Source organism: Aythya ferina, assembly GCF_964211825.1.
Source record: "Aythya ferina genome assembly, chromosome: 7".
Lineage (NCBI taxonomy): Eukaryota > Metazoa > Chordata > Aves > Anseriformes > Anatidae > Aythya > Aythya ferina.
This window is the reverse complement of record NC_140302.1, coordinates 28,141,509-28,156,702: the sequence shown is the minus strand read 5'-3', so window position 1 is coordinate 28,156,702 and position 15,194 is coordinate 28,141,509. Positions and strand designations below refer to the sequence as shown.

Here is a 15,194-nt window from a genome sequence, read left to right as displayed (position 1 = left end):
GCCCATTCCCCCTCGTCCTGTCACCAGGCATGTGGGAGAATAGACCTACTCCCACCTCTCTACAGCCTTCTTTAATGTACTTTTAGAGGGAAATAAGGTCCTCCCTGAGCCTCCTCTTCTCCAGGCTGAAAAAGCTGAGTGGCTGGAAAGCTGTGCAGAGAAAGACCTGGGGGTGTTGGTTGATGTTCGCCTGAATATGAGCCATCAGTGTGCCCATGGTGGCCAAGAAGGCCAACAGCATCTTGGCTTGTATCAGGAATAATGCAGCCAGCAGCACCAGGGAGGTGATTGTCCCCCCTGTACTTGAGTACTGCGTTCAGTTTTGGGCCACCCGGTACAAGAAGGGCATCAAGGCCCTGGAGCGTGTCCAGAGAAGGGCTACAAAGCTGGTGAGGGGTCTGGAGCATAAGTCTTGTGAGGAGTGGATGAGGGCACTGGGGGTGTTTGGTGTGGGGCAGAGGAGGCTCAGGGCAGAGCTCGTTGCTCTCTAAAACTGTCTGAAAGGTGTGGAGAGCTGGGGTCAGCCTCTTCTCACGCATAACTGGTGATAGGACCAGAGGGAATGGCCTCAAGTTGTGCCAGCAGAGGTTCAGGTTGGGAACGAGGAGCCATTTCTGCTCAGATAGAGCGGTCAGGTATGGGGATGGATTGCCCAGGAAGGTGGTAGCGTCACCATCCCTGGTGGTGTTCAAGGAGAGGTTGGATGTAGTGCTTAGAGACAGGGTTTAGTGTGTGACATTGGTGGTGTAGGGAGGGCTGGACCCGATGAAGGTCTCGAAGCTCTCTTCCAACCCTAACGCTTCCACGACTGACCCCAGCCCACCCCCCCACACGGGCCGGGACTCCGTTTCCCAGAGGTCCCCGATAGCCGCGGACTGCCAGGCTCCTGAGGCCGTGCGGGGCGGGGCTGAAGCCCGGCGCTTCCCTTTCCCTTCCCTCCCCTCCATCTCCCTCAGCGGCCGCCGGGGCCATGGGCGGCGGGGTGGAGGCGGCGGCGGCGGCGGCAGCGGGCGGGCGGCGGTAGCGGCCATGGGCGGCCCGGGGGGGCTGCGCCAGGCGCGGCGGCTGTGCCACTGGGGGCCGCTGGTGGCCCTGGCCGTGGTGGCCGTCTGCTCCGCCACCGCCATGGCGGACGCCGCGCTGTGGTACTGGCCCCTGGACACCGCCGGGGGAAGCGTCAACTTCGTGGTGCTCCTCAACTGGACCGTCATGATCCTCTACAACTACTTCAGCGCCATGTTCGTCGGCCCCGGGTACGTCCCGCTGGGGTGGACGCCGGTAAGAGCTGCCTCGCTGCGGGGATGGGGATGGGAATGGGGAAGGGCAGGGAGGGGAAGGGGAAAAGGGGAGGGGGGGGGGGAGGGCTGGGGAAGCCCCATGTCGCGCCTTTGTCGCGCCCTGTCGCAGGAACTGGAGCTTCGGGGTTCCCTGCACGCTCATGAAGGTGCTGGGGTGGTGCAGGCTTCGCCGCCAGTGGTACGGGCTTCATTCAGTAAATTGAACGTGAGGCAGCAAATTACGTGCTAGGCTAGGGTTCAGCACGGCGCTGTGGGCACGGAGTGGCCTGGGTTGGAAGGGAGCACACAGGGCACCCGGTGCCAGCCCCACCACAGCAGGTTGCCCAGAGCCCCATCCAGCCTGGCCTTGAGCACCTCCAGGGATGGGGCAGTCACAGCTTCTCCGGGCAGCCCGTGCCAGTGCTGTACCACCCTATTTGTAAGTCAAGGTAGAAATCCTCACTTCCTTCCCTTCAGTAACCTCTCAGAATAGCAGCAGTCAAGGACCAGCATGATGTAGGCTTGGTATCTCGAAACAGCTGGCCAAAGCTTGTGTTTCAGGAGCACCAACACTAGGAATAATCGCACTTCTATTCATGAACTAGTTCTTAAGACCAAGTGTAGGGAGAAGAATATCCAAAGGTAGTCCCAGCGGGATTACTGTCTACTCCACTTTGTGCAGCATAAGTACACGCTCTCTACAAGTTTCTCTGTCTCTGTAGCTATCATACACAAGTGTTTCTGTAAGACAAGGAGACAAGAGCGTGATGAGAGCCAGCTCAACATTAACGCTCAGTAGTACCATTTCTAGTAGCTTGCCTAGACTGGCTCATAGGTTAAAACAAAAGAGAAGGCATACAATTATTTTTTTTTAATGATACAGGCCCCATGCTCTTTTAGACTCTCAGTTCGCTATCAAACCCCGTTTGCACAATTCCTAATCCTGATGGAAGAATTGTTTGTTTATTTTAGCTAGGAGCACTCTCAACAGTGAGAGATGGCTGTGTCGATAGCAGAGAGATTTTTTTTTCTTCTTTTTTTCTCCCTCCCACCACCTACCATTAAATAGGGTTGGGTTATGGAACACACCCTGTCAGAAGAAAGCAAGGATGCATTAGGCTGTGCAAGTGCCAAGATGTGTGTTGCCAGTCGAATTATGTATTCTATCTAATATGCCCATTCTTCTGTTTAAAGGAAAATTCTCAGGATTGCATGTATCTCCAATATTGTAAAGTATGTCAGTCTTACAAGGCACCACGTTCACACCACTGTCGAAAATGTAACAGGTATTGTCTCTTTAAAATTGCTTTGTTTGTACTGAAAGCAACTACTGTGCTAGTGATGAACTCTTAATATTATTCATTCTTTAAAGTCTTGTATATTTTTAAAAGGTTTCCCAATGGACACTGTACCTGTTTCAGATATTTCCAGTTGTATGACTTCTGTCTGTTCTTACAGCATTATAGTGAAGAAAGATAAATAAGTTTATCTGCCTTTAACATTTTCTTCTTAGTTGAAAATCAGTTTCTCTTAAGAACTTGACAGTATTAACAGAATATTTCAGTACTGTTTCAGGGAGGTGAGCCTGTGTAAATACCTAAAAATCTTGCAATCCTTTCTAAGATCTGAGCCCAAGCGTTGCCCTGTTCAGGCAGTACAAAAGCCTGCTCTGTTATCTTACCAGTTAAAATGTTGATTTGAGTGGAAATTTTGGACTGCTCTTTACCATTTGCTGAAGTTTTTTTTTTTTTTCAGAGGCAGTTTCCTTGTTAAGTCAAGTCATAAGCCTTTGTGGTTAACTTAAAATATTTGTGCCTTTTTTATGTGTTAATCTTCCAACAGGTCTGTTTAGAGCTAATGTTTATATGTTTTTATTATAAATAGCTGCACTGAAATTTAGTGCAGCTTGCAAAAAAAAAAAAAAAGCAAGACACTTGCACTGTTTGCAGTCCACACTGTAGATGCCTTTAACTGTTTACTGTGCAGGTCCTCCTCTGAAGGACTAACTAGAGATCATGGTAAAAGGGTATTGTAACATGCACATTCATTTGTTATTTCTATAAATACAAGTTACCCAATCACTGTGCTTTCAGGAAGCAGAGCCTGAAACCACAGACCAGGGCTGTCATTTAGCTGCATCATCCCAAGTTTTAAAATTAGTTTTTCTCTGAGTGACAGTCCGTATGCTGAGGAGTTATTTAGAAATGGCAGCAGATTCTGATGATTGTCTCTGCAAAAGCAAGTTATTTTAATAATTTATTGTTAGTGAAATAAACCAGAAGAAACTGAAGCACGTATTAGCAAAATAATCTGAGACTATTTCAAGAAGTTCCTGCCCCCTCAGCTCTGGCCAAAATAACTCACTCTGTGTGTATTTCTAGACGGTTGCAGTGCAATGAGGTATTTAACTTAAATCACCACAAAGTCTTTTATGCGCTGTCAAGTTTGAATGGATTCAATTCCTGTGGCCCTCATGAATGGAGTGAGATTTCTAGCCAAGACCCAGGAACTTCTTCAGAAATACTTGTGCTGCTAATTGTGACTACATATTCAAAAACTTGTACAGCAAGAGCTGAGCATACGCTAACAAAGTGTTAATTTTTTTTCAAAGGGAGAGACTGAACTCCCTGTTGGGAGTGAACTGTCTTAACAGATAAATGACACTGGTAGTTCCAAAACAATTAACTTTTGATTTCAGAGGAACTGGATATTTTTGCTATCCAACCCTTTGTTTATCACTTACCTTTGGTCTGCAGTTGTAATTAAAATTGCAATTAGTGAGTTTTACACCTGCTCAGTTAAATCTAGGCAATTTGGTATGTGGACAAATCTTTTATCATTTCTTTTTTTTTTCCACCTGTAAGCCGAAGCAAAATAACTGGCTTAATATTGGATACAAGGGTGTCTCTAGGGTGTTTACACTAATAAACAGATTTAGGAAAGGACTTAGAGTGGTGTGAGGTCAATATGTAGCAATTAATGAAGATTTCAGAGGATCTTCTACCAAAACCAGGAGAGTTTAATGAGAAATCCCGCTTCTTTAAGCAAGAAGTACACATGGGATTTGACATTTCTTTTGTTTTCATGTGTGCTTATTTAGAAAAAGATGGCAATAACATTAGTGATTAATTATGATGTTCATAATTGGTTCTTAAAATTCCCTTGCCTGTTGATTCTGAATTCTGGTGTTTATTAACACCTAGAAAATTTGAGTAAGGTGGAGGGCAGATGATCAGGAAGAGTAGGACCTGCAAGTACTTGTTTTGTTTTCTTTCATTCTACAACATGAAATATTATTTTGAATAACAACAACAAAGGACACTGCTGTGTTGATCTGTCAGAAATGGATGGGCTTAAATTAACGAATGAAGGTTGTAGAAAACTAGCTGTCCTTTTCTTTAAGCTTTCTTAAAAAAAAAAAAAAAAAAAAAAAACACACAAAACTCATTTGTCTTCTATATTAATCAGAATTTATTATTCACAGATGTGTCATGAAGATGGATCACCATTGTCCTTGGATCAACAACTGTTGTGGATACCAGAATCATGCATCTTTTACTCTGTTTCTCTTCTTAGCACCGTTGGGATGCATTCACGCTTCTTTCATATTCATAATGACTATGTACACTCAGCTTTACAACAGAGTAAGAAAATATAGTTAAGTGCTGAAAATGTTATTTAAGCTGGATGGATAATTTGTTCCTGGGAGTATGGGACAGTTTGGTTTCCCAAGATGTATGTGGAATTCCTTGCTGTCGTTTCATCATGTACTTACTTCTCAAACTGCAGAGAGCACCACAATGTTCATTAGTTGGTGAAGGAATCAGAAAAATACTTGTTTTTTCCTTTTTTTTTTTTTTTTTTTTCAGTTGTTTGTCATAATCAGAGGGAGTTTCCTAGAGCTTTGCATTCACTGGAAACTGATACTGAGTAGCACTCTTTATATACATACAAGATGTGTTTTGGCTGGCACAGAAAGTATCTGCTGTTCATTTCCAATACACAAGTTAGATGCTATTTCTTTTCTTGTTGCCTGCTGCTTTTTTTTTTAGAACTGTATCACTTTCTTCAAGGAAAAACTAACCTACTTTGTTTTTGGAACTGCAAGCAAATTATGCTGAATTTATTCTAAAATGAGAAAAGCAAAGCCACAATGAACAAAGCTTGTTCTGGAATACATTCCTCATTCCAGATCCATGGTTAAGATTCTGAGCTTTGATTTCAGCTTTTGCAATTGCAATGAAAAGCTCAAAAGCATCAGTGGAGTGTAACAGGTGAAGGCTGTATGCTGTGGTTGCAGGACAGTGACGTTGAGAACTAGTGTTTGCAAAAGCTTTCAGAGGAAACCTGTAGCGTTTCCATTCAAAATGGGTACTGTGCTATGTACACGTTTTCTGTCCAAAACTGTTCAGAATCTAGATTTTGCTGCACATTTTAGGCTGTGCTTCTGAAGCTTGACAGACAGTGATTTTGATTTCGCTTTCTATTTAGCAAAGGCCTACACGTAGCAAAGAATATATATATTTGATGAGGAAAAATTGGAACAGGAAAAATACTTTGAATGTGTAATATAAAATAAAATATGTAATATATATATATACACATATAATTATGTATGGATAGTTTTTATTTTGTAACTACTCTGCTTGCATTATAAACCTGTCAGAAGTTGGGCGTGTTTCTTACAGGTAACCAGTTTTGTTTCAGCAGTCGGTATGTTCTAGAATTGAACGATGCTGTTTTCCTTTCGCAGATATCTTTTGGGTGGAGTTCTGTAAAGATTGACATGAGTGCAGCCAAAAGAGATCCTCGAACCATTATTCCCTTTGGACTGTCTGCATTTGCTGCATCTTTATTTGCCTTAGGACTGGCATTAGGAACAACTATTGCCGTTGGTATGCTGTTTATTATCCAGGTAAGCTTATGGGGTCTGTTACATGGAAGTTAAATGCTGTGAGTTTTTCCTGGCTTGTTGCTGATGTCAGTTGCAGGGCAGAAACAGAATTGACTTGAGATAGGAGCGCTTGTTTAGAGCTAATGCAGCTGCATAACTTCTCAAGGTTTTTAGGTTTCTTTCTCCTCCCACCTCCTCTGTTGTTACCACAATTTTTTAATTTTCTTTTTTTCTTTCTTTTCTCTTATCCACTGCATGGGAGAACTTATAGGTGAAAATTTAATGGGGGAAAAAAAAAGTGCTTTAAATTCTGTTCTGGAAAAGGCAAAATACTGGTATCTCTAGATACCAGTTATGTCCCTATCCGTGAAATAACCATGCCTGATACATTATTACAAATGTTTCAGATTTTTGGAAGGGAAGAAAAATATGCATAAATGGAAATACGGTATCCTTCCAAGTGTATAATTCTAGAGGATAGCACTAACATGCATCTATGCTGACTCTTACATTTGAATATTTTACATGTTTCGGTTGAGCATATAAGAGTGGTTTTGTTTCAAGTAAATTTAATTAGTTAAATGAAGTTTTCTTTGCCTAGCTGAGGTATCTCTGCAGAAATCAGTGCTGTTTTCATCTAATGCTTTTATCTATTTTAGATGAAAGTCATTCTGACAAATAAAACTTCAATCGAGTCCTGGATTGAAGAAAAGGTAAGTATTCTCGTTCTGTATTGCTACAAAATTTACTCTGTATCTACTAATTTCTTGTTTCACCTGTCTGGATTTAAACGAATGGTGTCATTTCAATTCAGCACTCAGTTAACACCTACAATCAGCTTTTCCCTTGTTGGCTCTGAAATTCACCGAAGTAAAGGAGAAATCCTTTAACTGCATAGTTTTTTTGTTTTGTTTTGTTTTGTTTTGTTTTTCATGAGAAATCCAGAGTGGCCCTAAAAACTACTTGCAAGAGTCTTTGCATATCTATTCAGAATATAAGCACACTTCATCTGAAACTTAAGTTGTCTTTGCTTCTAGTTATGCCTGTCTGTCTTTAACTGTCCAATTTCCTTACCTATTCTAGATAGTCTGTTTTCCTTGGGATGTTCCTCACTTACTACTTCTCCAACTAATCTTGGGAGTATTTTCCTTCATTTTGAAAAAGTCCTGCAAAACATCAAGATACCTACTCCCATCTCTTTAAATTTCTTGTCAATTTCTGTATCTTCAGAGGTTTTTCAAAGGCTTTTCAAAAGTAACAGAAGCTAAGTTTAGTGGAAGCAAAAGCTGACTTAATGTTTAGAAAATAGTTCAGTGCCACCAGGATATTTTGTATAACATCACAAACATTTAATTATTATCTTTTTGTCTTTCTCTTGTTCAGCATCAAATTTAGCAGGAAGATCTTGGGCCCATATGAGAACCTAGATATTGTAATGCCTTCTCTTTGCCCTAAATCTAGCTTAACTGGATCATAGTCCTGTTAGACCTTTGAGTGTTAGCACAACTATTACAACTACCTAATTAAATGCAGAATAATCTATTGTAACTTTTATTGTCAAATGTAGACTACTAATATGTCCCTTTGAAGACTGAACACAGACTGTAGTATGTGTTTAATAAACATTGCTGCAACAGAGAACGAATTCTTCTTTGACTGTTCCACTAGATGTCAGTGTTACTGAAAGAATGAAATGGTCACAAAGGCAGGAAGTGGGATGCTTAAAGCATGTCTGTATATGCGTTTCTTTCAGGTGGAATAAACACTAACAGTATTGAATTACGTTTGTGATCGTTAGACAAAGAATCCTGAGTTGTGGAAGTCTTTGTAAAAAAAATAAAAATAAAAAAAGAGAAATAGTGAAGAATTAATCTTTTTTTAAAAAAAGGCATAAAGTAATATTAAGGCATGGAGTGGATTAATCAGTGGTATAGCCAACTGACTTTGTTTTTGAAGAGTAAATGGGGAAAACAAACAAAATCAGATACACTTCTAAATGCCATGATAGTTGCATTTAATGACATGTAGTTTAAAAAACCTAGGTTAGTATGTCAGGAGTTTATTGCTCTTTCCCTCAACCTGTAGGGTTCATGGACCCATACAATGCATATGGCCTGTCCTTCCTAATATTTGTTGCTCAGCTGTAGTTTGTAGGATATTTTTTATATACTGTATTTCTTTATTATTTCCAGGCCAAAGACAGAATCCAGTACTACCAAACGGGTGAGACCTTTATTTTTCCTTATGACACGGGAAGTAAATGGAAGAACTTCAAGCAAGTGTTTACATGGTCTGGGATTCCTGAGGGAGATGGCCTGGACTGGCCCGTAAGAGACGGCTGTCATCAGTACAGTTTGACGGTAACTGATCTTCAGTGTTCTCTCAAGTTAATCCTCCCTACTATCCAGTTGTCTGCTTTCCTCTGCAGTAATATACCAGATTTTTAAATAACTGAAATAGACTAAGAAATGGGAATTCTGTCAAGTTTTCTGCTATTTTTGATAGACTAAGAAGTTAGGCTTTTGTGAGTGCTTTTGAATGATAAATATATTTCCCTTACTTTAATGGTTTCAATACCTAACTTTATTGTGTTGAATGCACAAGTTGTCTTAAACTAAACGCTGCCTAAATTTCTATTTGTAATTTATAGATAGAGCAACTGAAACAGAAAGCAGACAAGCGAGTAAGAAGTGTAAGTATCTGGGATGTTTGTGATCTGAAATGTCACTTTGAAATTTCCATATTAAATAAATGTAACTAATTACTGATGCTGTTTCTTTTTGTGATTTTTATACCTGGCAATTAAATGAAGACTTGGTGTTTCCACATAAACTGTGCTGCAACCTCTGCTTAATTAAATTTAGAATTTAGCTTTCTTTGCATTTGCTCCCTAGTTTCCAGATAAGAAATGTGATAATAAAGATGACTCTGTGCTTCATTGTTAAGCAGCTAATTTAGAATTTAGAGTCTCTCTGACAACCAGTTGTCATTATGCTTTGATTTTTGGTATGAGACTGTCAGCAGGGCCATAACTCCTTGTAATAATACATTGCCATGTTTTGTTCAAATTTGTAGGTGCGGTATCGAGCAATAGAAGACTACAGTGGTGTCTGCTGCCCTGTGACTAAAGGTGTTAAAACATTCTTCACGACACCATGTACTGAAGAACCTAGAATTGCACTGAGTAAAGGGGATCTGATTTTAGCCACAAGAGGCTTAAAGTTAGTGCCTGCACAACTTTGTTTGGTTAAAAGAAATACTGAGATGAGTTCTGGCATCTAATTACCTGTTACACTTTCTTCCCCAGACACTGGATGTATGGTGAGAAGATTCTTGACTCGGCTGCTGATGGTATGAAACAGTTATTTTTACTTCTGTTGTTTAAAAGTTGCAAATCAGTTGTGTAGCTGTCTAACTGCTGTTAGAAATGTGGATGTCATTATGTGTTCAGTTCTCAAGGTGTAGAATGACTTACTTTACTGATGTTAGCTTCTCTACTCTTTAAAACCGCATCCCCAGGTTTTACTGGTAGGTCTGTCAGTTTTGATAAATGATAAATATTAAGTGAATTTGTCAGACTTAAATAACATTCATGTAGTGGTTTATTGAAGGTTGAATAGCAAAGGGAATATGTCTTCATATTCAGAGAACTACAGATATTTGAGTATTGGTTATTCTTAAACACGTTCAGATTTCCTACCTCAATACCCCGTGTGAGTATAAAGGTTAGGCTTACTCTTTGTCTTAAAAATGAGATGTTAGATTTAGGATCAATTCTAGGGACTTCAACATGTATTACATAACTAGCAAACACAGTTATCAAAGACAGTTAAAAACTCCTGGTAGTCTATAGAGAGACAGTATCATAGCCACCTGCACTTAAATTGTCACGTTTCTCCTGCTGAAGTCCAAGCGAAAACATTACCTGACAGATTTTCTGTTGAAGGTGCATTGGATTTTGTTGTCTCTTAGAAAAAATCGTGAATTCATTGCATGAACGTTTATTGTTGACAAAAGAGAGGCAGCCAACGGTGACTACTTTGAAAGCATCCTTGCTTTTCATGGGAAGTTGGAGACCTCAATGAGCTAGACATGTTTTCAAACACCAAACCTAAACAAGTCAATGAAATGGGTACAGTAATGGCTTGTATTGTGGTGTTCATTTTGAAGATTAGGAGATGATGTCTGTGCTAAATAGAATATCATGTTTTTTTCAATTTCTCATTCAAAGTGAGGTCTGACTGGGGACCAACACTGACATTTTGGAGAACTGGACTTCCAAAATACGATGAAATTTGTTAGGAATGCATAGCAAAATTCTATAAATGAGAATACCTAGCTGTACTAAAACAAGATAGCAAAAAAAAATGATTAAGTAGCAGTTCTTCTGATGGGAAAAAAGTAGGCAATCATAATCTTACGATGAGTCAACATTTGCAAAAAAGAAAGCATCTAGCTTCACAAATGTATGAAGTAATCCTTCCATCCCACTCAATATTGTCAGAGACTTGTCTGAAATACTGACACAAGTGAAAGTGTGTACTGTACCTCCAGAAAGAGTAAGATCAGCTGTGGAGGGTTGAGAGGAACACAATGAGAATAATCGCAGTACTGAAAATAGACCTAAATGGAAAAGCTGAAAGGAAAGAATTCTCAGCTGGAGAAGAAAAGTAGATAGTAAAAAGCTAAGGAATGTGCAAATAGCCACTGTTGTAGAGAAGGTCATTAGTGACCTCCTGTGTTCCTGGTGCTTAGAAGAGAGTTGTGAACATGCATTGCAGAGAGATTCAAAGTAGGTATTAGGAAAAACTTTCTAATAGTAAGGAAAGTTGAGCACTGGGAAATATTGGAGATCTCTGAAAACAGGTTAGGCAGTGGGAGAGAATCCATGCATCCCCAGGCAAATAGATTAACAATGACTCAGTTGTGATGCCTTGGAGAAGAAAACATATTAGGTAACCTCTTGATGTCTCTTCCAGTCCTGTGTTTTTCCTAAATAGTGGGTCACATTCTGTTCCAAGTTAATGTAACTTTTCATATCTTAAGGTGGAATAAGAGAACGAGGCTGGTTCCCTAGGAAATGTGTGGAAAAATGCCAATATGACTCTGAAACGGATCAACCAGTGGATGGAGAGAAGAAAAACAGATAGCCTTCTCATTTTTTTTAATAAGAAATGGAATTTTTACTTCAGACCACAATCCTTTACTTGAATTTTTCTGTATATTACTTATGCAATGAATATGTTAGGACAAGATTTTCTCTTCTTCATGTCTGAAAGCGTTGGATATGCCTGTGCCATGTTTTGCATTCTTTTAAAATGCTAAATGAAGAAGCCATTCAGTGGATTGCCTTCAAGATGCATCTCTTTTCATCCCAAGTCAGGTTTCTTTTCTTTTTGCCATTTGAATTGCATTCTGAGGAATCATCTTTTAGTTTTTTTCCACAAGTGCATCTGTTGTGATGCGTGATGCGTATCTCTTGTATTTTACTTTCTTTGAAACTGCCCCTGAAAAGTACAAAAATAAACCTCTAATTCAAATTCAAGATAAGATTTGTTACCTGTGACTTTTGATGATGTGAATTATCCACCTGAAATAAATAATACATTCTTATTCAATTGTGGATTTAATTGTTCTTAGAGCTACAAGGACTTACTTATAGGCATGGAAATGTAAACTGATTGGGAAGTACAGATTTCACCTGTTGTTTTTCAAGGTTAGAAAGACTTCAGCTCTTACTATGTAAATATTTTGGCTTTCTAATGGCAAAACATTATAGCCAGTTAATCTCTTACCCTTCTAATATATGAGCATTTCTCCAAGGGACCAGAATTGTTGATCCGTCTTAGACTGAAAAGAAGCACTAGTTTCTAGAGTGAAAACCTTTGTAAGTGCAGTCACTACTACGTGATTAATATCTTACTTAAAGCAATTTGTATTTAGCATCTAATATGAATTATTAGAAAGAAGACCTTAAAACAGAGTAACTTGTACCAGCTGAAAACTTTGTAAGTGTATCCTAAGTTCTGCAGCTGGTTTTGTTCTCTCAGTTAGGCTAGTTCCCTGTCACCAGCTGAGAGTTTTTGCAAATGATAGTTCTAAACTAATACCTTGTTTATCTCCACCTGCATGAGTTGTCTCAGGCAGGTAAGCATATGTCTTAGACAATATTAACTGTATACAGAAATAACCACATAACAGACAAGCCAGCACTGCAACTATATGCTGCTGCGCAGAATCGTTACCTCCAGCACCAGTGACTTTATTGCTTCAGCCTGCTGTGCATTATTGCTGATGGTGAGCCACAGTCTTAGGCTATGTTTCTGAGCTCTGGTTATGAGGAGCTAACATTCAGTTTCAGTATGTCATTCAGGCTGCTTTCCCATCTTAAAGTCAATGCACTCTTATTTTCTAGAAGCAGGCTGCTATAGAAGTATAAGAATATATCATACTTCTAGTTTCCCTGCTAGCAAGAGCTGAAGGGCCGTAACCAAGCAGAATATAACAAAAGGGCTAATTTTCCACTATTTTGTAATGTGATTGGAAATTAATATGAAGGCCTCCAAACTGTATGGTGTAAAGTCTTAGTCTTGTCTGGAGTGCTTTCTGTTTGGTGTTTTGGCTCTAGACTCTACAAAGAAAGATGACAAAATAAGCTGGTCTTCCAGCTGAGGAACTGTCAATGCTGACTATACAATGATTAAATAGCTGCTATCTATATTAACAGGCAGCAATTAACAATTATTTGAACAAATCAGCAGCACTGCTGACCATTGTTGAGTGTTATCTATTTGGAGAAGGGGCTTGGGGGGCAGGAGTGGAGTTTATGTGTTCTTGTCTGTTTATAGGGACTTAATGTCTTTTTGTGTTTGAACACCTTCAACTGGATTTCAACTTTCACCTGAGCAGAATTTTGCACACCAAGATCACTCCATACTGCAGCATAGAATGCCCAGGAGCTTTGCTTCACAAGAACACTCAGAGTCTGAAATGAACTCTAAAGTATATGTGTGTTCCTTTTTTTAATGCTTACAACTTCTTTCCTCAAGGCTGTAACTGCAGTCCTACCTCGTCCCTTTTGTAGCACAGGTAACTGTTGTTTCTACTTACCATTCTACCACCTTCACTCAGCCAGTGCTTTCCTTCAAAGAATCAGCCAAAACAAAATTGCCTACCTCCTGAAGGCGTTTAGAGGTCCTGCAGTGAAAAAAAAAAATGCAAGCTGTCTTTTCAGTGCCAGAAGCAACCGTATCAGAGGATGAAATTTAAAGACAAACCTATACAGAACTCTCATGGTTACTGATAGTAAAAGATATCAACAATGAAGGAGTTATTTCCTCCTCTGTAGCCTTGAACAAAAGGCTGCTTTTTTTTTTTTTTTTTTTTTTTTTTTTTTTTTAAACAGAGCTTTAGCACCTCCCATAGAGTTAGCTTTTTCACATGCAAAGCAGTGGCCAGGAGGAGAAAAGATAATGTACCAAGCTAAGAAGCCAGGGACATGCAGGTTCTCTAGTCTTTACAATTGACTGTCCTAGCTACTGCATTAGAGAATGATGCTAGAGCTGTCTTGAGAGCACTGATTTAAATAAGGACCTCATTAAAGTTAAATGATGCATTAAGAGTCAATATTTCTGTCCAAACACTTCCTCTCTGGATAGAGAGGAACGAGACTAACCAGTTATTATTAAGTGAATTGCAGGCATAGGTGGCATTCCACTGAGATGGAAAGAAAAGACGCCTAACCAGGTGTATTTTTATATACAGTTCTTGCATGATTTGGAGAGTCTAAATCTGGCACTCTACAACCGTGGAAGGAGTTAGCTCTTTTTACCTCCTATCTCTTTATCATTGGAAGAAAGCTGCAGTTACCTGATTGAACTTCATTGTGCCTATAGTTGTCCTTACATCAAATCTTTGTTCATTCTGTGTAATAGTGCTTCAAGCCATCTTTAGTTTTCTTCAGTTCACAAACAATATCCTGAAATCATTTTTGCATCATTTCAATGCCAACATGCCTAGAGCACTCCTGTTTTCACTTTGTAGCTTTATTCTGGAAGCAGTTCATATGGCAAAATCATCATCAGGAGACCAGACTAATTTACACGTGAATTGCCATGTTTGATTTATTATTCAGACAATGCCATTACCCATCCAAATCAATCTTTGTAACAGCTAATAGTAGATGCCACAAATGTGAAAAATCTAGAAGTCTGTGAAAACAAGCTTAATTTCCTCTAATAGCAGACCAAGTTCAGCAACATGAAAATGTTTCCTGTGCCAAAAGAGAAAGCATCATTACTATGTTTGAAAGTGACCTGTATGGAGTTACTACTTTTTGAGACATAATGCAGAAATGTAGGCATTCCCCATTCACTACAAAAAGAAGAGATCCCTGTAAGCTGAATGAAGCATGGTGATGTAGTCAAAGGGCCCACCTCGGACTGCCAGGCTGCAACTTCCAAACAGGTCTTGGTGGAATAATTTCATTTGTTGATAAAACGAACAAAGTATCTCGGTTGCTCTAGATTGCTGCCTCCAACTGAGTTGCTTATCAGAACCCACAACCATTTTAAGTATACATTTATACGTTGCACCTTCTCCCCAATCTGACATATAGGCCAAAAGATTAAGCCTTTTTGCAACTCTTAAGTCTTTTTGTTTTAATGGAATGAGAAAGACATGCAGCACAGGTAGTTGCATGTCTTTCAGGCTCTTTAAGTCTTTATACCCTGAGGTTATGACAAAAACTGTGCTCAGTGCACATAAAGTAATTGAAAGTTACCTAAAAGCATAAAGTTCTTTGGGCCTAGACTTGAAACAGAACTGGATTTAGACTTCTGAAACAGAAGCAGGTTGTTTTTAGCTAATTGAAGCTAGAGATGCCTCACAGCAAGGGCTGGAAATTTCCTGACCAACTGGTTGCATTCAGTTTGGAGTATCTGACCGTGAGCATTAAATAAAGAGATAAATGGCCACTAACTGTAAGAATCGGGCACAGACAAGGGGAGTTGATATAGTAAAAC

At 39.6% G+C, this 15,194-nt stretch overlaps 1 protein-coding gene across 1 annotated transcript; it reads left to right on the top strand.

Moving 5' to 3' along the window:
• Positions 1–960: 960 nt before the first annotated feature.
• Positions 961–11,789, top strand: ZDHHC6 (zDHHC palmitoyltransferase 6). Its single transcript, XM_084525729.1, has 10 exons — positions 961–1,278; positions 2,472–2,563; positions 4,762–4,921; positions 6,031–6,192; positions 6,831–6,884; positions 8,364–8,531; positions 8,822–8,863; positions 9,247–9,392; positions 9,479–9,522; positions 11,218–11,789. The coding sequence occupies exons 1-10, from the start codon at positions 1,030–1,032 to the stop codon at positions 11,319–11,321; spliced, it is 1,221 nt and encodes a 406-aa protein (XP_084381855.1). The 5' UTR covers positions 961–1,029; the 3' UTR covers positions 11,322–11,789.
• Positions 11,790–15,194: the final 3,405 nt, after the last annotated feature.